The sequence below is a fragment of the Mastomys coucha genome, unplaced genomic scaffold (genome assembly GCF_008632895.1).
Source record: "Mastomys coucha isolate ucsf_1 unplaced genomic scaffold, UCSF_Mcou_1 pScaffold9, whole genome shotgun sequence".
Lineage (NCBI taxonomy): Eukaryota > Metazoa > Chordata > Mammalia > Rodentia > Muridae > Mastomys > Mastomys coucha.
Genome location: NW_022196915.1, coordinates 49,318,449 through 49,345,143, shown reverse-complemented (window position 1 = coordinate 49,345,143; position 26,695 = coordinate 49,318,449). Strand labels below are relative to the sequence as shown.

At 37.8% G+C, this 26,695-nt stretch overlaps 2 protein-coding genes and 1 pseudogene across 5 annotated transcripts in view; 1 reads left to right on the top strand and 2 right to left on the bottom strand.

The window, feature by feature from the left end:
* Ints6 (integrator complex subunit 6) overlaps positions 1-12,911 on the top strand; it is a 72,853-nt gene extending 59,942 nt beyond the window's left edge. For 2 of the 4 annotated variants that reach the window (XM_031362773.1, XM_031362777.1), the window contains 5 exons: positions 353-495; positions 1,816-2,047; positions 5,501-5,863; positions 6,661-6,754; positions 9,387-10,155. In XM_031362773.1, coding sequence (XP_031218633.1) covers positions 353-495; positions 1,816-2,047; positions 5,501-5,863; positions 6,661-6,754; positions 9,387-9,480 — 926 coding nt within the window. In that variant the 3' untranslated portion in view covers positions 9,481-10,155. Of the gene's footprint in view, positions 1-352; positions 496-1,815; positions 2,048-5,500; positions 5,864-6,660; positions 6,755-8,608; positions 8,713-9,386 lie in introns of all 4 variants that reach the window. The other 2 variants (XM_031362774.1, XM_031362776.1) reach the window with 2 other exon arrangements.
* Serpine3 (serpin family E member 3) overlaps positions 10,786-26,695 on the bottom strand; it is a 27,843-nt gene continuing 11,933 nt past the window's right edge. The window contains exons 6-9 of the mRNA XM_031362778.1: positions 19,797-19,897; positions 14,091-14,177; positions 13,545-13,628; positions 10,786-10,963 (exon numbers count right to left, since the gene is read on the bottom strand). Of these exons, the coding sequence (XP_031218638.1) occupies positions 10,920-10,963; positions 13,545-13,628; positions 14,091-14,177; positions 19,797-19,897 (316 nt within the window). The 3' untranslated portion in view covers positions 10,786-10,919. The remainder of the gene's footprint in view (positions 10,964-13,544; positions 13,629-14,090; positions 14,178-19,796; positions 19,898-26,695) is intronic.
* Positions 24,855-25,076, bottom strand: LOC116085129 (annotated as a pseudogene).

Here is a 26,695-nt window from a genome sequence, read left to right as displayed (position 1 = left end):
AAATTAGTACTTTAAAATTTACTTTTGAAGAATTAAAAGCTGTTACTTTTGTTGTTGTTGTTTTGTTTTTTTGTTTTGTTTTTCAAGACAGGGTTTCTCTGTGTAGCCCTGGCTGTCCTGGAACTCACTCTTAGACTAGGATGGCCTCGAACTCAGAAATCCACCTGCCTCTGCCTCCCAAGTGCTGGGATTAAAGGCGTGCACCACCACTGCCCAGCAAAAGCTGTTACTTTTATACATGCTCTATGCTAACTTCCAGTATGTAGTAAATTGGGGATGGTATTCATATATGGGATAGCTAGAGTAATTATTTGTGATGGTAATTTTTATTTGATATATTCTTTCTGCAAAGATCAAGTACACAGTGTACCTATAGCACAAATGGGGAATTACCAGGAATACCTCAAGCAAGTACCTTCTCCATTGAGAGAACTTGATCCTGATCAGCCTCGAAGGTTGCATACATTTGGCAATCCCTTTAAACTGGATAAAAAGGTAACTCTGAAATGTTCTATAATATAATTTGTTGGGTAGCTGTTGTCAATTTAGCTTAAGTTATTTTTGGGGAAGAATATCTCATTAAAGTATTAATATTAAAGTAATTTATCAATTAAAGAATTGAGGTTAGTTGTACTACTTAAAAGTTGGGTAAAGGGGCTTGAGAGATGGCTTAGTGGGTTAAGTGTTTGCCATGCAAACTTGAAAAACTGAGTTCATATCCCCAAAGCCCATATAAAAAGCTACACAGAGTAGCACTCTTTTGTGATTCCTACACTCTGGCGAGTTGGGAGTTAGACAGTTGACTCCCAGAAGCTAATGAGCCAGCTAGTCTAGCATGCACAGTGGCGAATAAGAAACTCTGTCTTAGACAAGGTAGAAGGTGAAGACTTATACCTGAGCTTGTCCTCTTACTTCCACATGCACAGTACGGCATGTCCATATCCACACTGACAAGAATGTACCCCTCCACCTCCAACACACACAGACAAACTGCATGGAAATTCAAGAAAATGGCATTTTCTTTGTTAGTATAGAGTAGAAAGGTAGATAGATACCAGTGGCTGTGAGAAGGATGAAGGGAAAGATAAGGATCCCAGCTTCAGGAATAAATTTTAGTGAGCTCCTGACAACATTGTTATCCTAGTTAATAATAATGTGTTATATATCTCAAAGTTGCCCAAAAGAACATATTTCCAACAGCCATACCCCATCAAAGTTGGTATGTATTAGTCATGTTAATTACATTGAATCTTTTTTTTTTTTAAGATTTTTTTTTTTTTTTTTTTAGCTTACATGTGTATTTGAGCTTGTGAGGTATTCCCTACATGTGTAGAGGAGCTTTGGTGGCTAGAAGAGTGTTCTGGGTCACCTGCAACTGCATTTATAAGTGTTTGTAAACTGTCATGTGGGTGCTGGAAACAGAATCTGGATTAAGAGCAGTAAGTGCTCTTAGCTTCTGAGCCCATCATTAAATCTTTTTTTAAAAAAATATGTATTGTGTATATATGTGTGCATGCGCACTCATGTGTCATGACACACATGGGGAAATCAGAGTGCAAATTTTTGTTGAGTCAGTTTTCTGGTTCTCTCCTACCTTTCTTGTGATCTAGGCTTTGAACTCAGGTCACCCAAAGCACCCTCACCTGCTATTCCTTTTTGCCCGCCCTTGATTAACCCTTTCTACATGGTATACATAGATCAAGCTGTCGTATTGTATACCATAAATATGTTGTTATTCATCAGGTAAAATAAATGGTGGCCATTAAAATGTAAAACTTGTTTATAAATCCAAGAACATTTCATATCTGTTACTAGGGTATGATGATAGATGAAGCAGATGAGTTTGTGGCTGGACCTCAGAATAAACACAAGCGGCCTGGAGAGCCAAGCATGCAAGGGATCCCAAAAAGGCGCCGGTGTGCCTCTCCACTCTTGAGAGGCCGAAGGCAGAGCCCTGCTGTGAACAGCCACATTGGAGGGAAAGGACCACCTGCACCCATGACGCAAGCACAGCCAGGTCTTATTAAACCCCTTCCTCTGCATAAAGGTAGCACTTTGGGGCTTTCAAATACTACTTGCTATTTTGGGGTTCCTAAGGGAAGAGATTTTTATAATAGAAACAAAAAGACTGTTCAGCAGAGTCCAGTGAGTATTTATTGTGAATTGGTATGTAGTAGCTCGGATGTCTTTTTGATGAACATTTTATAAATTCATACTTTGCCATGTTCTAAAATGATGTTAGCAAATCTTCAGGTATTTCAAAAATGATTTACGAAGGAATATTGTCATTACCAGCTAAAATAAACATTTTTTTGTTCAGTAAAACCCAACAGCTAACTATTCAATGTTTATTATACTGTGCTACAGGTGCGAGCAAGGCTGTAGTCATTTCTGTCCTCATAGTAGGCAAGGAAAAAAACTCATTTAGTCAATTACAAGTGTGATAAATGTTAGTATATTCTAGAAATATTTGACAGGAAGAATGTTTGTGGATGTGTGGGAATTTAAGCTTTCCCTGTGCTAAAGAGGCTGAAGAGACTATGCATAGAAATACATAAAGAGAAAGATATTAAGACCTGAAAGAATTCTACTACAGCATTGGTATTGAGCATGTTTAATAAGAAGAGAATAGAAAGACAGTCAGAATTCAAGTCAAGGGTGGCCTTCAAACCTCTTATAAAGGTTCTGTATTTTATGCCAAGGACAGTGAGAGACCATTGAATGGTTCAAAAGAAGTGGTAACCTGGTTAGTTAGCATTTTAAGTATGGGAATATAGGAAATTTAATAAGTCAATGTTTTTATTAATTAGACATAGTGACCTTATTGGCTTATATAACATCTTAAATGGAGAGAAATCCAATATTATTTACTACTTGATGGAATTGTTCAGTACTCTTAAATATATTTGACTCTTCTCCCCTGTCCTGTATTGAATATCAGTGTGATCAAGCCTCTAGATCTAGTAATTGCATGGGAAATAAAAGAGACAGAAAAATAGGTTAAGTAACAGAAGAGGGGTAGATCGTAGGGAACTCTAGGACACATATACACACACATACAAAAAAAATCTGTTGTGTTGTTTTTGTTATTGAAAAATATAACAAAAAGAGAGATGCAGAAAGTTTTTGTAGAGTCAGAGGACCAGTTACAATGCATGGACCTCACTTGGACCCAGAATCAAATAAGATTAAACCTTCAAAAACAAAATGTATAAAACAATTGAAGGGTGTCAATGCTGACTGGACAGTTGATGTTATACTATAACTGTTGTGCATCCACAGGGCCTAATTAGTAAATGCAGATGACTTGACCTAACAGTGTGTCTTGAGAAACAGTAGGCAGTTTGGGAAAAGCAATAAGTATGTGTTTACCTTAATCGTGTATTGATGGTTTCAAAAGCTTTAGAAACAGACCATTCAAATTAGAAACGTCTTTTGGTCTCGGGCTATCTTACTACCACAAATATTTTTTTGTGGAGTAAAGGACAGAAAGGTTTTTTTTTTTTTTTTTTTTTTAATGAGAAATAAAGAAGGGTGAAGATGTGTATGAAAAACCGGTTTTGAATTAAGCTGTAAAGGGCAGGGAGGCTAGGGAGTCATCCATGAAGATGAAAATGGTGGTTTTGCTTGAGTGTGTTTAAATGTTGGCATCGTGGACCTAGTATATAGAAAGGTTAAAATAAAGATGAAGGGACCATGATCTCCACTAAGAAGGCAAGAGGAAATGGTCCAGCTTGCTAATGAAAGAATGTAGTTTCTGTTGAACAAAATGGATGGGGCTACAAATTCATTAGAAATAGGGGAGTAGAAGAGTCCTCAGGACTTTGCTTCTCCCATAAATAGAAAGTAGGTGTACTGCTGAGATAGAGAGGATGATTGGAAAAGAGAAGGAAGGATATGGAGTATCTGTGGGAAAGGGAGGAGGCATGTAGTAGGCTTGCTAAGGAGTGGACGATCCATCCTGGTAGATCTGGCTCCTAATTTTCCACCTATTGTCATCACTCCAATTAAATATCTGCAGCTAACAGACAGTGTAAACTGGCCATTAAGTCTGGTGTTTTTCTTGATAGATACCATAGTTTGGGTGTTAGAACTAGATCACTGGAACATTGGTAAAAGTGACCTATCATGGGATTAAGCCTCATAAAGAAGAAAGTGGAGCAGTTGCTAGAGTGAAAGTTCAACTGTCTTAAAGACAAAGAGCTGGAATATTACAAAAGGATGCACCTCATCTATGAGTTTGTTTTAGATGGGAAAGGTGAAGTGGGAGTAGAAAGTTCTTTGAGGTCAGATCTTTGGTAGATGATGTTCTGCATAGACGTTGGTGCTACAGAACTTAATACAATTGGAGCACGCATGAGGAGTACTTGGGGTCCTTGTTAAACTGCTTGTTATCATGCAAGTCAGGACTGGGGCACAAAGGAAGCATTTGAGAGGTTCTCCCAAGCTAATTCCTTGTAAGAACCTCCTAGAATGTTTGGGGGAGCTTAAGAATACACAGTGAAAGAGAGGCCAGAGCATGTGCACTGAGCTCAGTATGAAGAGAATGATGAAGGGATTAGATAAGTGAGTGTTGCTCAAAAGTGCAGGAGTCTTTTGCTTTTTTCTTTAAAGAATTAAATACAAGAGATTTTAAAATTACATTTAAAAGGTGGAGGAGTCGGCGACTATTATGACTTTTACACTCATGAGAAAGCAATTTCTACTCCACGTTTGAAAAGGAGAGAAGTGGTTTGTTTGTTTGGTTATTATTATTTTTTTAAATAGGAGAGTGTGGTTGTCATTAAAGCAGAAATTACTGTGATTTTCAGCCTTAATCTTAGACAAAGGCTGAGAAATAGTTGTGGAGAATAATCATCGAAGAAGTGTTTGCAAACCATGGGGTAGAATTTAGAAAGTATGATGGAGGGATAGGGAAGGAGTAGAAACCAGGTCTTTACAGTGAGATACAGAACAGAAGGGTTTAGCTGGTGCTCTGGAGGCTAGTGAACAATCAAACTTAGGGGATTCATGTCTAAGAATCTTGTATTTATTGGCAAGCTAGTAAACTTTTGGGTCTACTGGTCTAATGAGCAGAAGTGGGCACCAGATTACTTTGCATGGCTAGGAACTGAAAGGACAAATAGAAAATAGTGTGCTGTGACATGTAATGTGCCCTGTTTGGTGTTCCTTGCAGAATCTTGAGCAATAAACAACATTCAGTGTTTACTTTTCTCTCTAAAGAATAACAGGTTTATAAAGATAGAAATAGACTTAAGATGAGGTAGGTAGGACTATTAAGCCAAAAATGACAATGACAATTTTAATGGTGTATATACTGAAAACTTGTTTAATTACTTTGCTTAAAATAGGGTAGAAAAGAGATAAAATTGGTTCTATTTTAAATATGTCTTAAGTTTAAAATGTAGTTATTTGTAGTAATTGGGTTACTTTAGCATTTTTATTCTGTACTTTAATACCAGATCTCACTTTTTGTTTCATTTCTTTGGTTTCATTTCAGAAGCCACTAATGATTCAATAGTAGATGATGTGGTTGAAAATCATGTTGCTGACCAACTTCCATCAGACATGACACCAAATGCTATGGATACTGAATTTTTAACATCTCCACCCAATCTTTTGGAACCATCAACTAATCATACAGAGGCCCTTGGTCATGAACATTTAGGAAACAATGACCTCACTGTTGGTGGGTTTTTAGAAAATCATGAGGAGCCAAGAAATAAAGAACAAAGTGCTGAAGAGAATATACCAGCATCTTCACTCAACAAAGGAAAGAAATTGATGCATTGTAGAAGCCATGAAGAGGTCAACACTGAACTTAAAGCACAAATAATGAAAGAGATTCGAAAGCCAGGAAGAAGTATGTATAATTAGGGACAAAACTTATTAATTTGTTTGTCTTCAATTAGGCAAAACCAAGTCAAATTCAGTAAAAGCATACATATTTTCTAGATTACTCATTACGTAATATCTGAACTCTTTTAAGATTTAATTTCATACTCAGCTGGAAAATACTAAATAATCTTGGTACACAGGTGCTCCAGTATGGGTGGTAGACAGCAGAAAGTCTTATCTAGGGATGCAGTAATGCAGCTACGTGACAGGGACCCAGAATCTTGACTGTTCTAACTAGGAGTTGAAATTTTAGAACAGCTAACCCAAACAGATAGGGTGAAAAATACTACATGGCTTGATGTTGGGTTGACAGTATATCTAAGAGGTAGAGCACCTGTATAGCCCAAATTCAATTTTCAACAGTGTCCCATGTGATTGTAAAGTTCTTCTCTACTGCCTGTCACTATGAATGAATTATGATAGTAACCTGGATCATGTGCTTAGGCCCCAAACCAAAGTCATTAAGGCCATCACATGAATGCAAGAGAACTCTTCTTGGTGCAAGAATTGTGTATAGTATTGGCATCCATTCAAACATAACCGACACTGCTGTGCTGGTGTAATAAGAAAGTGGGCCTTGAGCCAAAAATAAAAATAAAAAAAGTTCTTGGAAGGTTTTATTTTTGATGATACATACTTTCATGCATATACATGTTAACAGTGGTCTCTAAAAGCTTTGAAGAATGGTAATATTTTTATGTAAAATATTTTTTGTCTTGAGTATAAAGCCAGTTAATTGTTTTTTCCTTCTCTTTTTTTAAGAATATGAAAGAATTTTCACTTTACTGAAGCATGTACAAGGCAGTTTACAAACAAGGCTAATATTTTTACAAAATGTCATTAAGGAAGCATCCAGGTAAAGAAACTTGTTTGTTTCTAAATAATAATGAAATAGTTTTTGGTTTGCATATATGATACTTGAATTGCATTTGTTAGGCAGTTGGGTTTATGCATGTATGGATTTGATTCATTGAAATGTTTGGAACTTTTTTTCTATTTTTTCCTTTTTTAAGCTAATTCAAAGTTGTTTGCTGAAGTAGGCACATAAATCCTTGAGAAATTATGGATCTTTTCCCTGGTAAATTATATTCCTTTAAAATTCTTGATTAATTTCTCCATTGCTTTTTGGTGATGTTTGTAAATCTTTTAATTTCTTTCACCTTTCTACATTGATAATTATTTTGAGTGATTAGAAATACCTGGAAAGGTAATATTTGAATGTAGTCCATTTTACAATGAGAAAAGACATGTAATCAAGGGGATTGGTTCAGTATCCCAAGATGACGTGCTTCTTTTGTGGAGTGAGTCAGTATTATAAAATGTAGCAATGAAGCCAATGAATTGGTAAGCATAGTTGTATAACCTTTCAGATATTTACAGGGTTTTCTTTTAGGGCTTAAGTTTTAATATGATGACAAAACGTATTGCTTATATGGTCATCTAAGCGTAAGCATAGCCACCCACCAATTGTTCCTCTGTCTCTTCCTTCCTACCTAGGAAGGGTTTAGGTCAGCATTTCTCAACCTCTAGGTCATGACCATCTCTGGGTGGTGGGAGGTTGCGGGGGGGCATGTAGAACAACCCTTTCGTAGCAGTTACCCAAGACCATTAGAAATGCATATTTTACATTATTCATAACAGTAGCAAAACTACAGTTATGATAGCGGTGAAAATAATTTTAATTTGAGGGGTCACCACAACATAAGGAACTGTATTAAAGGGCCCACAACATTAGAAAGGTTGAGAACCACTGCTCCAGATAGAAAAGATTTTTATTTTGTTTTGTGTGGTGTTTCTTTTTGGAGTGGCTTGGGCTTGGTCTACTTGGAATGCTGAAGATAAGGCTATGTGTTTTCATATAAGTTGAAGTATTTAAGTTACTGTGCTTTTAATGAAAAGTCTGTTCTGTCTTTTGTCAGTTCAAAGCATGCCTTTACTTTTTAGTGTTGTTTATTTTTGAGATAGCATCTTCCTACATAGCTCAGGCTAGCCTTGATCTTAGTTTCTTCTGCCTTAGTCTTCCGAATGTTGGAACTACAGGTGCCCACATGCTAATGTATCTTGGATCTAGTTGTGTTCCTTGCACCTGCCTTTCTGCCACCTTTGCTGTAGAATTCGCATCATTTTACAAATAAAGTAGTAGGAATAGAAGTATTCTAAAGAGCATAAGTGATATTTATGGTTTTGTATATAATTTTAGTCTACCTATGTTACTGATAAACATTTTATGCTATATATCCTGTTATAGATATCTCATGATATTTGATGTCCTGGTCTTCAAATTATAGTAGAACACTTATCTTTTAAAATACTACTATCAATTTATTTTATTTGTTTTGTTTTGTTTTTTTTCTGAGACAGGGTTTCTCTGTGTAGCCCTGGCTGTCCTGGAACTCATTCTGTAGACCAGGCTGGCCTCAAACTCAGAAATCTACCTGCCTCTGCCTCCCAAGTGCTGGGATTAAAGGCGTTTGCCACCACTGCTCAGCTTAATTTTTTATTTTCATTTTGTAGGGACTTCAGTTTTCAAAAAGGACTGATGATACTATAGTAACTGCTTTGCAATTCAACTTTACTATAATGTTTAGAATCCTTGTGCATATTAGTATTTTTTTTCTTTTTTGGTGGTAGGAAGAATAACCATTCTTCCCCTGTTCCTAAGACAAGATGAGTTCTTATAAGGAATAGTAATTTACAAATTTTTCATTAGGTTTGTACAAGTTTGTGTGTTTGGCACATATGTGGAGGTCAGGACAACTTTTAGACATCAGTCTCTACTTCCATATGATTAAATGGACATCAGACTTTGTCAAGGTTAGCTATAGCCTCCTTATCTTCTGAGTTATTTTGCTAGTCCCCACCAGATTTTTTAAGAAATATTCCTTTTTTGAGACTATAATGTCATGAGATCATTTTCCTCTTCCCTCTTCTCTTCAGAACCCCTCATATATCTCATCCTTGCTTTCTTTCAAATCCATAGCCTATTAACTATTGTTACATATGTGTATGTTTATATTACATAACTATAATATGCTTTGTCTGTATGATGTTACCTGAAAACATACCCACACCCACCCATGTTCATGTTTTCAGGGCAGACCTGAAACTGAAAGAAGACTGTTTCCCTGCTCTCAGTGTTCCTTAGTTAGCCATTAGCTTTTTGCTGGGGCTGAGACAGGACTCCTGAGTCTCCACCCACTTTACCCCGTGTCTGTTAGTACTGTTCACGTAGTTGCCAACAGACTTACGTGTTGATTTTCATTTTTTTAAAATTAATTATCTGATTTATTTACATTCCAGGTGTTGCCCCACCTCCAGTCCCCCTACCACAGTTGTTCTTCCGTTCTCCCCACCGCCCTTTGGGTTTCTTTTTCATTCTACTTTAAAACAAATGACTCTTTCCCAAAGCCAGTTTTTCTCTTTGAAACATGCTAGTATATATTGTCCATTAATAGGTAATTAAGAATACTCTTATTTTTCTTATACAGGTTTAAGAAACGAATGCTAATAGAACAACTGGAGAACTTCTTGGATGAAATTCATCGAAGAGCCAATCAGATCAACCATATTAATAGCAATTAAAAGAAAATAGAATGCGGCCACTTATTTCATTATCTTCTCCAAATACAAAGTAAATACAAGACTGTTGTAATCTTGTATTCATTCTTTGACATGCATTGTTGGCTATTTGAAATACTAAAAACATTCTACAGTTGCTTTCCATCATTTTACAGTGACCTTTTCATTTTAGCTTATTTTTGTAAAGTGAAAAGTATCACTAAATTTTTTTTCTCTTTTTTTCTTTTTTTTAACAAACTAAAACTATTCTTCAAATCTTCTGCTTGTCATTGGCTCTTGCGTGTCAGTTTCCCTCAGGTTATATTTTCTTAAACCAACCTTTAAAATTGTCAGCTCTGTTAAGGTTGAACTTTGCCAAAAAAAAAAAAAAAAAAAAATTTAAAAACAAGTTACTTTGTAATTTTTGGGGAAAAAAAGCACATACATTAAAAACTAGGTAATGTTTTGTATATACAGTTATTTTGGATATATTATTGTAAGTTGTACAAATGTATTTTGAAGAATATTTAAGAAAAGCACTTTTGTTATTCCATCAATAAATGCTCTATTTTACTCTTGTGTGGTTTAGGAAATAATCACATTTAAAGTAACTATTTAAAAACATTCTAAAACAATGGAATTTTAAAGGCCTTGCTTTTTAGCATTAAAAAATACACAACTTAATATTTGTTAAACTAATGTAATTATGTGTTACATAGCCTTCATTGTCTTTTTAACTATATGTTCTTAGTTTTTGTTGGCCATGCCAATATACTCCACTCTTGCCTGGATAATGGTAATACCTTCATCTGTGGCAGATAGACAGATAGGCAGTTTTTAAAAATCAATTTTAAAAGTAGATGAGTTGGGGCATTATTGGTTTCTTAACACCTTTCAATCTTTCTTACAGGATTTAGATGGCACTCAAGTCTAGCTATTAGTTAGGGTGTGGTAGCTTAGGGCATATCATACTTGGAAAAGCTGTAATTTGGTCCCATGCCATGCTTATATGAGTTTATAATGTAATGATTCAGAGGGGAATCTCTTGGTTCTGCTCTCTGATTTTCATACTTATTTAGAATCTAACTGGAGAGGAAACAGACTTAAGATGACTGTACTCATTTTCTTTCCTCCTTATTTGCACAGGATGAGGATATCTGGCACATCCATTCTCCATCCTCACAGGGCTGCACATCTTTACTAAGGATGTGACTCTGTGTGCTGACTCATGCACATATTCATAGATCACTGCTGTGCCTTTAGTGGTTTGGAGGAAACTGGTAGAAAAGGTTAGAGTTTTTAGATTTGGAGTAACCGAGGTGAAAAAAAAAACTTTCAAATTATTTTTTTAATTGAATTATTTTTAGATTAATAATATTTGGAAATCACATACCCTTAAAAGAAATTGTAAATATTTATGAAGGAAAGCATACATAGAGAAAACATTCTTGAGGTCTGCTATTTTAGTCAAGGGGATTTGAAACTCTCCCAATACTGAAGACAAACCCTGTAAAGAAAAAGAGACATTTAATGTGACTTGTGGTATTTTCATAAAACAGTTCATTAAACATTTCTTACCTCTTCAAAATTCCTGGAAGTAAATGAAGATATAATTTAGAGATGGAATTATTAAAATAATTGCCTGTAATCACACTGCTAAGTTCAGTGCAAACTATAGAAAATCCAGATTAACTTTGTGGTTGTGAGTTGTGTATAATGAGTGAGATCAGTGTGAACACTGGAGTCGTTTAGATAGGAATTATATTAAGTCAGCACATGGGGGCTGTCCTTGGAAGGGTTCTCATGTCATAGCATGGTGGAATAATGCTCAGATCTTCTGCCTTTACAGTTTCCAAAATGAGCCTCCAAGGAGTGTAACACGGAATCTTCTGTGTTTGCTCTAACCTTCTCCCTCTGCCCCTCCTTTTCTCTGTCTGGCATAGTACTCTTTACATTCTAATATTAAATCTTAGTCTGAAAATTTTCAGCCTATCAAAAACTAAAGTTTAAGATTCCATCAACCTCAGACTTTTGCCTTTCAAAAAATGGTGGGCAAATTAGTTAAACTAGTGAAGTCTCTACAGAATCTTTGTTAGCAAAGGCACGGGATGATATACTTGGGGGTGGTTATTTTATTCTTTGAGATTATGGAATGATGCTGTGCGGGACAAGTACTCTCCGAAAGGTTAGTGTTAAAGTTTTTAGATAATTTTTCTTTTTTCTTTAAACATTTGTTTATCATTATACATAAGTAGCTGACTTCAGACACACCAGAAGAGGGCATCAGATCTCATTATGGGTGGTTGTGAGCCACCATGTGGTTGCTGGGATTTGAGCTCATGACCTTTGGAAGAGCAGTCAGTGCTCTTACCCACTGAGCCATCTCGCCAGCCCCCGATAATTTTTCTTATGTTCCCCTATGTGTCTCATTTGTTAATTGATTCATTATGTCAGTATAAGACTGGTAAACTTTTAACAGTGCAGACTGAGACTTTTTTTTTAAGATTAGTTTTTAAAGCATTTTGCCCACATGTATGTAAGTGCACTACATGCATGCCTGGTGCTTGTAGAAGCCCAAAGAGAAGAGAGTGTGAGATCCCCTGGAGCTGGAGCTACAGGCTCCTAGAAGTTTCCATGTGGGTGCTGGGAACCAAATGAAGCAAATGCTCTTAACCATGGCCATCTTCTAGCCTCAGCTGAAGGGTTTAAGGGATTTAAAAATCCCTTCAGTGATATGATCAGAAAATTAGCCGTTTTGCCTTGGGTAATGTGAACAACCACCGTCCAGGAAAGAAAAGCCACAGGGACAGGGACTAAGATTTGTGGTGAGTTAGGGAACTGGTATTTGATTAGACCTGTATTTTCATTTTGATACTAGGCCGGTAAAAATTATATTATTGAAAGTGTGGTGTGTCTTTTCTAGTCTAACAGCTTTACATGGTTTTTATACAGTTGAATTTCAAGAATCTGTTATTTGTCTTCTAACTGTCCCCTTTACTGGTATGAGCTTTTTAGGCAGTGGCCCTTCTGTTCAAGGTTAGTCCACCCTCCTTGTTTGAGAGTTTAATTTAAAACTTACTTTTTGTTGTTATAATTTTTTTTTTTTAACGTACTCTCTGTTGTCTATTCTTAGTGATCAGTGCCGTTTTGTCTAGTCACAGTCACTGTGGGGTCGGGGTAATCATGGTGAAATACCAAGTGGACATTGTTATGAACTCCCTCTTCCCAAATAATCTCCAAGTAGATAATTTTCCAGGGAATGATTACCTACATCCTTTTGTCACGAAATGTTCTTTTGATTTTTAACACAAATATGACAGTATATAAATGATTCTCAGATAAAATGATGTTGACAGTATTTTAACAATCTGTGTTAAGCTATGCTAATTTTCATTCTAACTTTCGATATTCTTTCCACAAATAAAAATGATGCCTGATGTTTAGTTAAAGTAGGACCACCTTGGCTTGAGTTTTATTAATCTTGTTCATACTGCTGTTTTGAACACTACTGAGAATTGCCAACAACTCTTTACTGAGAATCTCTTCCTTTTGAGGCCAATAATTGTTACAGGGAGACTAAGGAAAGAAAAGAATTTAAGGATTATTTTCAATATTGCTGAATTAGTAGAGACATCTGTTTCTTCTTTGTGCTAGCTAGTCTAATAACCTGTGTCTGCCATCTTTTCATTGAGATACTGTTCTGTTGTGTGTAAAAGTACTAGCTTTTGAGAAAGACAGCAAACAGAAATCTGTACATCACTAAAATACTAGAGTCTGGGTCTCTTTGATCATCTTGGCCTGAAGAAACCATCTTTTCTAAAATAATAGGACAGCAGCAAGAAAAGCAAGATTTGATTGAAGTGTGTTTTCATGACTCTAAATCTCTCTAGAAGCAGAAGTCTACTGAACTAAAAAGAATCAGCATTAGTTACAAATAAACAGATATAAAAGTAAAAGACATGGAGAAAAAGTTTCCTTTGTACTATGAAATAATTCCCCTTAATTGAGATTATAATGAACAAATAAACTTAAATTGCTAGAGAGATGGACATAAATGTCTGAATCCAGTTTTTTTAAAAAGTCAATACCTGTGCTGTGTTCTCTCAGAAGAAAGATGAAGGGCCGATCCGCTTTAAAAGCAGGGGTCCGAGACCTCCTCAGCAGCAGCACAGCTGTGAGAGAACAGGCCCTGTCAGCATTGAAAAGTACTGTGCAGATCTAGAGAACATAGGTGCAGACCTTTTGTCTTTAAGGAATCAACAGCATCTTAAGGACATTCTACTGTGTAGTATTACGGGAGTGCAAATCGGGAAATTAAAGAGAGAAGATACTACTTGATCATTCCCGTGTCTTTTTTTTTTTTTTTTTTAAAATAGCATTGCATGACAGCTCCCTTTTTGAAGGTAGGATACTGTGTGATTCCATTCCTTGTTGATGGGACAATGATACTTGTTAAAAATTAGTATCATTGGTTTTCATAAGATTTTGTTTTCTCTCATTTCTTTCTCTAAAAATGCTACATCACACCTGGGCTTGGGCTTAAGTGGTATGGTTTATAACTGAAGAGCCACTGGGCAGACATAACAAGGGTACATCTTGGTTAGCAGCTCCATGGGGCTAAGCATTGAATGTACCTGTGGCTGCAGATGACCTGGTACCCTCCTCTGAAAGCTCCATCTTGGCCTTGTGGGTTACTTCAGAAACATAAAAGCCATCTTGGCCTAATGCACAAATGACAAAAATGAAAAGTGATTTGTTTACATTTTTTGTGCACATAGTGTATGTTTGAAGACTCGAGTAAAATTTAAGGAGCACTCAGTGCTACAAGTATATAGGGAGTGATTGTACAGAAAATTGCCACATTTTATTTTTCTACAACTCAAAGGCTTTATTCACTAGTTTAAAAAGACCTCCCCCAAATTAGTAGAGACTGAATCTCATAATTAATTTTAAATATTAGTATTAAAATCTTTGGCCTATATTTCTAAAACCTAGGTAAGGCATTAGATTCCCAAGTGTGTGTGTTACAAAGTATAAGCCAGGAATAATTTCAGTGAGCTTTTGAGAATTCCCTGGCTGTCTTGTTGGGCTGCAGTTTTTAGGAAGACACTGATAAGTCATGGGTTAGTATTATGAGGATAATGCGGCTTTAAAGTGCCTGCTGTTCCATGACTACATTCTGGAGTTGCTTGTTGGCTAGTTAGCTCACCTTAAGGGCTGGACCCTGCAGAGAAACGTGAGGTTATAGCTAGATGTGTGTGCTGACAGTTTCAAAGACAAGCTTAGCAAATTGGAAGGAGAGAACTTAGAAAGCTTGACAGATTTCTGTCATTGAACAGTTCTCACAGATGAAATGGCACATGTTGCAATAAAGGGTGAACTTCAGCACATAGAACTCAGATTTGAAACTGCTCAGCTCTTCTGTTTCAGAGGGATTGCTAAGTTATCTGGTATCATACACACCCCATCTGAACTGAGAATATCCAGGTTTGACTCAGAGCCCATTTCTACCCAACGCTCCATTTAATAAGAAACTGTCCTTTAGTCAGCTGTAACACACTATCAGAGAGACCCACATATTAGCCATTTTTATGTACTTTAGGGAGATGGCCCCTGACAGTCATGCAAGACTAAAATCCAGCCTAGGATCTACTGAAACAATGGGGTATCAGAAGATGGTTGTCCCACTTTTCGCTGGCAGTAGATGGGCAAGAGCCAGGAAGAAGTCATTCGATATTCACTTGATACTAGTGGAAGAAGTCAATCGACATTCACTTGATACTAGTGGAGAATCCGATTAACAGTGGTCTTTCTCTGCTTGGCTTTGAGAACAGAAACAAGATTCTCTGTTAATGGTGAGCCCCCTGTAGCCCATTGAGCAGAGTGCCAAAATTAGAAAGGATTTTATAAAGAACATGTTTGCCAGTCGGAACTTTACTGTCTGTGACTTCATTACCTTTATACTGTCTGAACCTTTCCATCTGATTAAATGAGTGCAGCTTCACTCTGAAACCCTTTGTCAACTAATGTACAGCAAATCCTGTATCTGGAAGTGAGACCGACTGATTCAAATGCATCCTCAGTAGGCTAGGTTGGGCTGTTTCAGTGTCTTTGTAAGGCATGTGAATTGCTTAAGTGTCCTCCCCACCTGCTTCTAAGACTGGCCTATGTCTGCTTATACTCACAGCCAGTATGCCACTGACTCTCACATCTCTGAAAGTTTTATCTTTGGTAAGACTTGACATTTTTGTAGACTAGCCTGTGATCTTCCTTTATCTTGTATTCTGACTGTAATTGGCCTATTTCTGTTATTGAAATGTTATGCCACTAATGAAATAACCAGGAAAAGGTGAGGGTTTTTCCAGGCTTTGCTTTTCTGAATTGTTGGCATTGTAAAAGATTAGACAACCTGTTTCCCAAAATTTGCCCTCAGAATCCTTTATAGATGCTGTTCTGTAGATAGGCTCCTTAATTAGTTAAATGTGGGAGATGCAAGTTAATGGATCCCATGTTGTGTCTAGGAAACTTTGTTGGAGCTGCTGATTTGCTAATGGTTGCTGTGAGTGGCTCCAGCAGGACTGCAGTCCATGGCACTCAGCCCTGAAGCCACTTTCACCTCCCTTTAATCCTGGTTTACTAACTGAACTTTCTGGAAGGCACATCACAGTCAACTCTAAACATCTGTGCCTACATTACATGTTTGTGTCAGCATACATGCGATTACCCCTTCCTCCTAAACTGTTAGCTGTAGCAATTAGGAATTATGGCATGTTTACTTTACTACCATGCCTAACTTTCAGACTTGGTGCATACATGTGTCAAAGAAATGGTTGATGTGTACATCCAAAGGATGAAGCACACGAGGTTCTTTAAGCAAGAATTTAATTGCCCCCTCTGGTTGGTAGATGCAATCATTCTTTTATATACTGTTGGCCATACATTTGTAAATCATTGTCTACATTTGGACCTCAGGTCCTCATCAGAACAGACTGGACATTAGTTGCCCCCCTTTTGTCTCTGACAATGATTTCCTTTGGAAAGAGCTAGTTGCTTATCTTCATCTTTTCACTTAGCTAAGAAATGAAGAGTGGGTGTGTAATATATCATTGCAGCTAGCCCAGTATATAGAAAGTGTTAGGAAGAATCTTAGATGGCTCACAAACTAGCCATAGTTGGTTGCTTTCACCACCTTTCTCTACTTACATCTTTTCTGTGCAGTTGACTTATTGTAGCTCAAGCTGATTCATGCAGTATAAACAGTTGGCTTATTCAAATCATATAGCATATAGTTTGCACTATGGGCAGAAATTGAAGCTGACTACCACTTATGAAAGCAAAGACTAAGACAGTTTTTAATATGAAAGCAAAGACTAAGATAGTTTCCCAAAAGTGTTGAGTTTAGACACAACACCTGAACTGGAGGCGTGAATTTGTCAAAGCTTTCTGGTGGTACTTAAGGAAGGGGATTACAGGTACCTACCTGTTCTTTTCAGTGAGAGGGAGATTGGAACAATTCACTAACTGTATTTTGTAGGAATAAGAGGGTTGGGAGGGAGGGAGGGAGAGCTACATGTGGGCTCAGTTGAGCTTTGAAATACTGACTTCTTAGATAAAATCATGCCTGGAAGGAGCAGATGTGCTTTGTAGCTGGGGAAGGTGAATTGTGATTCTGGCTTTGGAACTGAATTGGAAGGTTTTGTTAGGTTTCCTCATGTAAAATTTGATAACCCCTTGTTCATTGAAGAGAGGGTGGCTCTGTTTATTGATCATTTCTCTTAATTAAAAAAAAAAAAACACTTCTACAGATGGGGATGGTGAGATGGCTTAGCAGGTAACATAGCTTGCCTCACAAATCTGATTCAATCCATGGAATCCGCCTAAAAGTGGAAGGAGGAACTGACTTCCAAGAGTTCCTCTCACCTCCACATGTGTGCCTTGTTCATGTGCTTCCCCCCCACCCCCCGCCACTCTAGCATGCACACACAATAAATAAGTTTTTAAGCAATACATTGTGTTATACAATTGGTGAGTTGAGTGGTGGTTCTCCACTTTAGGAATGATGACGCTATTCAATGGTCCTGTCTCTAGAGTAAACATGAGAAGTCTACTTGGGTACAGGCATGAGTGGTCTTGCCATTGGAAAGAATTAGTTGCCAAGCCATCTATAAAAATACTAATTTTAGCTATCACCAATCCCATGATGTCCATCCGAGTGACTCAGCTTCACTACTGTAGTAAGAAGACAGCCTTAGATTATTTTTGTTGACTTGAATATTATTGGAGCAAAACAGTGGGAGAGGATCATTAGGTTGGATCAGTAAGAAGCATGAATGCAAGCTCCACATTTAGCACATGGTTGGATTATTAGGCAAGATCTGTGAGCCTATGATTATGTTGGTTTGAACAAACATTAAGTAAATGAATTGCATTTTATGTGAACCATGTAGGTATTCACAAGACTTGGTGATAGGTTGGGGTGATGGCTCAATTGGTAAAGTTCTTGCTGTACAAGCATGAGCACCCAAGTTTGATTCCTTAAACCAATGTAAAAGAACAAGGGAGAAGGTGCATGCTTACAGTTCAAACACTTGGAGGATGGCATAAGGGAGAATGACGGAAGTTCCATAGCTTAATGCCCCAGATGGTGTAGCCCAATGCCAGTGAGAGATTCTGTCTCAAAAACAGTGAGTCACTCACATTATAGGTCATAGGTATTTTTGCTTATAGTAGTTCTGCAAGATACAGATAAAGACCGCTACTGTTTAAGGCCACAAGATTGACAAGAGTATGTTTTTCTCAGATTCTGAGGGTCAGAGGGTTAGGTAGGGAATTACAAAGAACAACAGTAAAACATTAAATACAATGGCATAGAAGAGAGGGCGAAGAATAGCTTCAAAATTGCTTCCCCCCTTTCTGTAACTGTTACTGAATCCAGCACCCTCATACTTTTAATGACTAAAAGAGTAACAGAATTTCCATTAGCCACGGGTACCATAGCTGAACTCTGAAGCCTTGAGAAGATATAATTGCCCGTTATGGAAAGTAGAATGTGGTAACTTCCCTTGCTTCTTCCCTGCTTCTGGCCATTTTACTGTTTGTTCTACTGTTCCTTTCCTGTAGAATCAAAGCATGCCTGTCAATAAGGTAAATTTTCAACTAAGCCACCAGTATTACCTTGTGTCTAATTGTATACCAAGCATTATGGACACTGCCAAAACTTGACTATTGTCTTACCTCTCTCTGTACATTTAGACAATAAGTAAACAAGTGATAGATTTTTTTTTGAGAGGGTGGGGAGGTGATGTTGGAGATGGAACCCAGGACTTTCTGCATACTTGGCAAGCAGTCTACTATGAAGTCCCACAGCCCCAGGATGGCAAATTGTTAGTACTCTGATTAGAGACTCCCTGTTATGCTTTATTTAATAAGTAACTTGTGGTTGTTCTGTCTGCTCACATCTAAAGCACAAGCCAGGACTTGAAGATCAAACTTATTTTCTGAGATTAAGGGAAGATTCTGACCAAAGTTTTAGTACTATATGTTCCAGTGGTCTGATGTTTGAAATGGTAACTTTCAAGTTCATCAAGTAAAGGCAGTTTCAAGACCAGTGAGAATGCCTGCTGCAGTGTTCTGTCCTTACAGATAATCTGCAGAGTATAAACAATCCAAAGCCTCCTAACTTGGCAGAAGTTGAGTCAGTGGTTCCCTCATGGTTCCCAAAGTAGGTGTTAGCATTCCTTTTCCTTTTGGTGTGCGATGGAAGGTCAGATCACAGGCAAACATGGCTCCTATTGATCAGCAGTAGCATGTTAACTATGGAAAACAATGGAGCATGGCTGCCAGGAAAAAGAGCATCTTAGAGCAGGGTCATGAAAGCATGGGGAATCTGAGGACTGGGCAAAGAAAAGGTGTGTGTTCAGTCTGTTACAAAAGGCAGGAGGCGTGAAAAGCAACCAGGAAAGAAAAGAGTAGAAACGGGATGGCCATGATCCTGGTGTGACATCAGAGGGCAAAATGAAGGTGCTGGTGTTATCTACAGTCTCCACGAGAGTCAGGTTATGGCAAAGGGAGGGGCTCTGTATGTATCCTATGGCCCCTTGACCCACTGTGAAGTGGTTTCCAAAAACCATGCTTAATATCCTCAAGGAGCACTTCTCACCCACCAATTCTAATCAAAATGTGACTGTTACCAGAAGCTCCACATTCTTGCACAAAGCTAATTCTTTTATGCAGTGTTTTCTGTCAAAAGCTATGAAACAATAAGGATCCCTTAATCAGAGTATGGCAAAATTCCCAAACATAATACCCTGCAAAGATGGGAAGAATTGAATAATTATTACCTGAAATTCCTTTCAAGTTAGCTTTGAGTGGGTCAAAAAGATCAGTGATACCCCACGATCTTAAAATGCTTTTTAAGTCAAACTGATTTTGGATCCTGAACCTGCAAAACAGTAGCAAATGATCAATTGCCATTTAGAACTCACACTATTCTCATACATAACACATGAAGTAGAAGATTCTAACTGGAAGTCAGTGCACACTGGGTCCTCCCCACTGTCCTTTTTCATTGTTCCTTCCCTTGGATCATACCTGGGTCAAACCTGACCCCTCTGGGCTTTCCCCCAGCTTTCTCTGTACTACTCATTTGGGATGGCTCTGTTTCCCTGATGGCCTTTAAATAACTCCATTCCTCAGCTGTTACCTTCCTACCAGCTGTTTTCTGCCTTTTTCAAAATGGTACTAGAGATAGGATCCAGGACCTCCTACATGCTAGAGAAATATTCTGTTACTTGAGCTTCACCCCCCAGCCATGACTCCTGGTTCTTAAAGCCCAGTTTGTATAGTTGGACTCAAGGTGCACAGAATAGTTTGCTTCCTATTGATGTTCTTTATGACACCATAAATGACCTAGAAGCTACCTCAGCTCATTTTTATTAATATTAATAAAATACATATAAATTAATTAAAATAAATGAATAGTGCTGACAGTGTTAGACACTATGATGAGGGCTTCGTAGAAATTACTTCATTTTCATATAATGGCTATTATTATCTCTTATGCAGTAGGTGGAAAATTCAAAGCAAGGAACCTGCCCAAGAGGACCTAATGAGTATGCGAGGCACCTCAATTCAAATCTGGGCTCTGGGAATGTGGAGCCAGCCCAGCCAGCATCACTCTCACTTGGCTCCTTACAATTGGGTAGAATCTCACACATGGTGGATGTGAATGTCTACAGTTCCTTGTGTAGCACCTTGTGTAGCTTTCTCTACTATGTAACACATTTTCATGTTTGCTGTGTGCAGTATTTGCCTTTGACATGCAGCAGAGAAGGAACTCAGCCTTCGTTTGCCCAGTAAACACCGAGAGCACAAAGAATCAGCACACCAACATGTCCCCAGGACAAAGCACTTTACATTTGCCATCCATGAAGTAAGCCTTCAAAGAGGATGCTACTGCTATTTGTCTTTGAAAATTAAAAAAAAAAACAAAAAAAACTATAACTTGTATAAACCATGCATAATTTTAGAAAAAAGATACATTGACATTTTTCAAAATATTTGGCTCACTTATGAAATTGTCTTAAGTACAGAAAACATCCTTTTCAAAAAACATAAATGCTAAATGTGATAATTAGTACTATGGACCTGGCTTTTTAGTCTGATTCCTCTCACCAGGAACTTCTTACTTTACAGACTCAGTCGGAAGCTACTTTACCCTATATCTTATTGTCTGTCTTTGAGAAATAAGCAAGAGGGCAGTAAAATTTAAATAAGGTTGTGATAATTAAATGAAAATTAATTAATAAATTGTAGTGTTCAGCACAATGGTTGGTGTAGCCCATGCACTTAGCATTGTGTTTTGACTGTGGTTTCTCAGTAATATTAAGAAAGTTAAAATCTGTTTGAAGCTGGTGACGTGGTGAGTGATAAGCTAAATAATATCCTGTCTTAGTACAGTAAAAGTGACAGGTGAGGTGTGCTTTCATGTCCCTGCATGGCTATGGAAGCAGAACTAGAAGGAATAAGGTGGCACAATGACTCAAGAAAACGACCAGAAAGGTGCCTGCTCTTACAGAAACTATCAAGGGCATTACAAGAAAAGAAAGCCATTGTCCATATAAATTCTCAACTATATAGGAAGGATCAACTCGAAATGAGTTAGGTTCAAACTGAGTCCAGCATCTATAAATCCTGCCATGCCCAAGCAGAACTTAATGCAAGAATGCAAGATGTGTTCTACATGCTAATAATATGACACATTTGTTAAAGTAAGGAATTAAGATCATGTGGTCATCTCAACAGATGAAGAGAAGGCTTTGATAAAATTTAGCATTTTTTCATGATTAAGAAAACAGGACTTGGAGGTATGTTCCATGATAAAGTACTTGCCTAGCTTGCTTGAACCTCACTCCTGCAAACAACAAAAACCAATGCCCAAACAAACAAAAAGTCCAAAGGCGTCAAATATTCAGCCAACCTGGGACCTGAAGTAACTCTTTCAATATGATGAAGAAACCCTACAACCCCACACCTTGAATATTTTCTTCAAGTTTCCATCTAAGATCAAGACAAGGATGGCCACTCTTATCACCTCTGTTTGGCCTTGTGCAGGAGGGTAGAAAAGACAAAGACAGATAAAAGCATTCATATTAGAAAGGAAGCAATGGCTAGGGATATAGCTCAGTGGTACAGCACTTGCCTATCATGCAAGGACCCTGAATTTAATCCTAGCACCATGAAAAACTTGTGAAATAAAATATGTTTTTTTTAAAAAGGAAAGAAGTAACTATCTGTATTCACAGATGAACTTGGTCTTGTGTGTAGAAAATATTGATGAACACTAAAAAACCCTATTAGAGCTCATTTGAGATATGCTATCATATAAAAAGCAAAAGACATTCCTAATACTATGCAAAAATGAAATTCAGAAAATAATTTCATTTCTAATTCACTAGAAATAAGCCAAATACTTAGAAATAAATTCGGCTTTAAGTATAACATGAACACCTAGAAGCACAAAACACTGTTCAAGAAACAGTGAGCCAATCTGCTTGTTTTGGAGAGAAACTGGTAAGCTGGTTATAAGACACTCTTTAGGAAGAAGAGAACGAAGTTAGACTCACTTCCTGATTTCTAGACTGACTAGAGTTCTAAGAGCCTGAATGATATAACACTACAGGAATACTAGAATCTATGCCTATGGAGTCAAACAGTTAGAAATAAACCCATACGTTTGGCAATTAATTTTGAGAGTGATGTGATGTCAAGAAACTATGATGGAGGAAAAATGATCTTTTAGGTGAATGTTCTAGGACAGTGGGTCAATCCCCACATACAAACACAGGAACATTGGCCTCCACTTACACCAAATACAGTTGACTCTCAAATAACATGGGCTTCATATGCACAGGTCCACTTAACATAGATTTTTCTTTTTCTTTTTTGAAAGTTTGCAACAATTTGAAAACCTCACAGGTACAGCCTATGAAGTTTTTCTAGCCTATGTAGCCAAGAAAAATAACACTAAAGGTAGACACGTAAAACATATGGTCTAATTTGTCATTCAGTACCAGAAGATATGTACAAACCTGTTAGAACAAGTTAAGCTTAACATACACTTAGAAATTGCCACACGCAGCACCTTTCACTTTGGAAAATGTGAGCAGATACAAAGATGCTGTGTTTAGTCATAACTGCATAAGATTAACACCAGTGTGATCACTTTACAACTGCTTCTGTTAAACATCTGCAGTGCCTCTACTATGCTATGTTGATCATCTCTGTGAAAGTGACATGACCTCCTGTGGGGGCCTCATTTATTTTTTAGCCATACATAATACATATCACACACAAAATACATATTGTCTAACTATTTGATATTGGGATCAGACAAGTCAAGAGCAGGCTAGTAGTGGTTTTTGTGGGAGTAAAAATTACATGTAGGTTTCCTACAGTAAGGGAGGTTGGTGTCCCCTGGCACTCAAGTTGTCAAGGTTACAGTAATTAATTCACAGTGCATCAAAAACTCAAGGAATGAAACCTACAAAACTCATGAAAAATAGGTTTAGATCTTTGAGAGAAAGTTTAGCTAGGCAATCATGTGACTGTCTTTTCTAGATTGGCCTCATAAGCAAGACCAGAACAATGACATTATCAACGGACCTCAACATGGAAGGGGGAAATTTCCACTGGGTCAAATCCCTAGATAAAGAACTACAGGCATGCTGGGTGATAGTGGCAGTTGCCTTTAATCCCAGCACTCAGGAGGCAGAGGTAGTCAGATCTCTGGAGTTCAAGGCCAACCTTGTCTAAAAACAGAGTGAGTTCCAGGACAGCCAAGACTACACAGAGAAAACCTTTCTGGAAAAACAAAACAAAAAATGAACTACAAGCAGTTAATGGCTGCTATATGTAATAATAGTAACAATTTGATGAGGAGCACAGGAAAGGCTCAAGAGAGGGTTGCTGGAAGGACCTGGAAGGAGCGGGGATATTATTCCATATCAATTAAAAACAGATTTTAAAAGAATGCTTAAATAAAATATAGTATGTCCACACACTAGAATATTATTCAACCATTAAAAAGATGAAATATTAAAACTTTGTGCTCAGTGGGGAAAAAAGCCCAATAAAAGGCTAATATTTTATTTGTTGATTTGCATGAAAAATCTCTACTTGATAATCCACAGAGAGATAAAGTAAAATAGTGGTTGCCTAGCACTGAGTAGTGATGACCACTGAATGTGTGTTTCTTTTTAAGTTAATAAACATCTTTTTCTTTCTTTCTTTTTTGGTTTTTTGGTTTTGGTTTTTTTGAGACAGGGTCTCTCGGTGTTACATGCCCTAGCTGTCCTGAACTCAATTTGTAGACCAAGCTGGCCTCAAACTCACAGAGATCCACCTGCCTGAGCCTCCTGAGTGTTGGGATTAAAGGCATGGTCGGCTGGTGGTAAACATCTCTAAGAATTTGGAGTTGCAGGTGTAGCTCAGTTGATAGAATGCTTGTCTAGTGTGCATGAAGCCGTGAATTTGATTCCAAGCACTATATAAATTAAAGCCCTAGTGCACACCTATGAGCCCATTATTCAGGATCCAGAGGCAGAAGGATCAGAGAGTTCAAGGTTATCCTTGGCTATGTGAAACACTTTCTCAAACAAAAAAAATCAAAATTTTTATTTATGGCTGCAAAATTTTGTAAATATGTGCTACCTACCTACCTACCTACCTACCTACCTACCTACCTACCTAGACATGTGCCACCTCACCCAGTACAATGTGCACTTTAAAAGTAACTTTTATATGGAATATATATATATATATATATATATATATATATATATATATATATATATATATATATCTTTAGGGTTTTTAATAGTCAAATACAGAGGGCTGGTTCATGTCAGCTTCTTCACTGCCAAACCGGGGGTTGGGGGGGGGTGGGATTGCTTCAGGTTCTCTGCCTTCTAGTTGTCTGTGATGACCAGGGTATAAAGGTACCTGCTGCATCTAACCTTGAACTTCACATTATCCTTGTCCTTCTTGTTCTTGACAGATTTGGTATCCTTCCACCTGCCTGTGAGCAGAAAGCCCTTGATTTCCTCAGTTTTCCGAGGCATGGTGGCGGGCACGTGGCTTGGATGACTGCGCCCAAAACATCCACAGAGGAGAGAACCAAAGAGAATGGGGGGGGGGAGCTATATTTTTGGGAAACTGTTGCACTTCATGATAACCAGCAGCCTCTTCAAAGGAGTAAGACTCACTTTGGATGTGTGAGTTATGTAGTTGGGATATTACTTGAATGTTTCCGCAAAGGTTCTTGTGCTGGAAGCTTGACTCCTTGGGTAAGTAGTATTGAGTTGGTGGGGCCTTTGGGAAGTTGGGCCTAAGAGAAGGTGACAACTCTGGACAGCCCTTGGGAGTATAAACATAGTTCTGCTGTTGGTTCTCATGAGAGTGGGTCTCTATGTGAAAGAGAAAGGCAGACCCTGGATCTCTGTCATATCCCTTCTTGCCCTCTGACTGCTTCTGCCACTGTGATGCCATCATCTGTGTCCTGATAAAGAGCAGAGAGACTTTCAGAACTGTGAGCTAAATAAAATGTGTGTGTTATATAATGTGTGCGTGTGTGTGCATGTGTGTAAGGAGTATATTTTGACATATTGGGGAATAAACTGAAAAGCAAACTGATTTATATCTGGATTCATACCTTGGACCATGGTAGACACAGCCAGGGTTTTGTTGTTTGTTTTTTAGACAGGGTCTCACTACGCAGCCTTAGCTAGCCTGGGGTGTTCTATATTTCTAACTGTACTGCTTTCTAAGTTCAAACATTGTTTTTCCAACTAGCGCAGGTTAGTACAATATCATATCTAATTTTGTGAATGCTCTCAGCTTTCTCCTGTCTGTACCCAGAAGCAAGCACTTTATTCATTAAGTATATTACTTGACAGTGTTAGTCTTTGTGGAGTATGGCTCTGATTGCAGGATTATGGATACAAATGTCCTATAAACACCCATTCATGGTTATTTAACAGGTTAAATGTTCTTAATGAAAGCTAACTATCCTTGTGCATTTAATTTTATAAATAAATAATTACTCTGGAAGATCGCTTCATGGTTCACCTCAGAATACTGCTTGGTGATACTCAAACTCAAGCTCACCCACTGGGCTTGTGCCAAGTAACATGCAACATTACATTGGTCTCCACATTGGGCTCTCATTCACTGAGATCTGTATGACAAGCACAGAGCATGGAAAATGAGTAATTTGAGAGAGCTGGAAAGTTCTTACTCAAAAGCTGGCTATGTAGTGGGATGTAGTGGCCTCCTGCCATAAAAAGTAGAGGCAGGAGCATCTCTGAGTTTGAGGCCAGCCTAGTCTACATAGCAAGTTACAGGCTAGCCAGGGCTACATAGTGAGACTCTGTCTAAAAAGCAAACAAGTAAGTTAGCGAACTCCTGATTGCATCTACTGTGGTTCAAGTTATCTGTCTCAATCCAAACCTAAAGCAGCAGTAGCTTTTCAGTTTATTCCTTAAAGCAGAGGTTCTCAGCTTCCCTAACACTGCGACCATTTAACACAGTTCATCACGCTGTGGTGACTTCCATCCATAAAATTATTTTTGTTGCTACTTCAAAACTGTAATTTTGCTACTGTTATGAATCATAATGTAAATATCTGCTATGCGATCCATTAAGCAGTCATGACCCACAAATTGAGAACCACTGCCTAAAG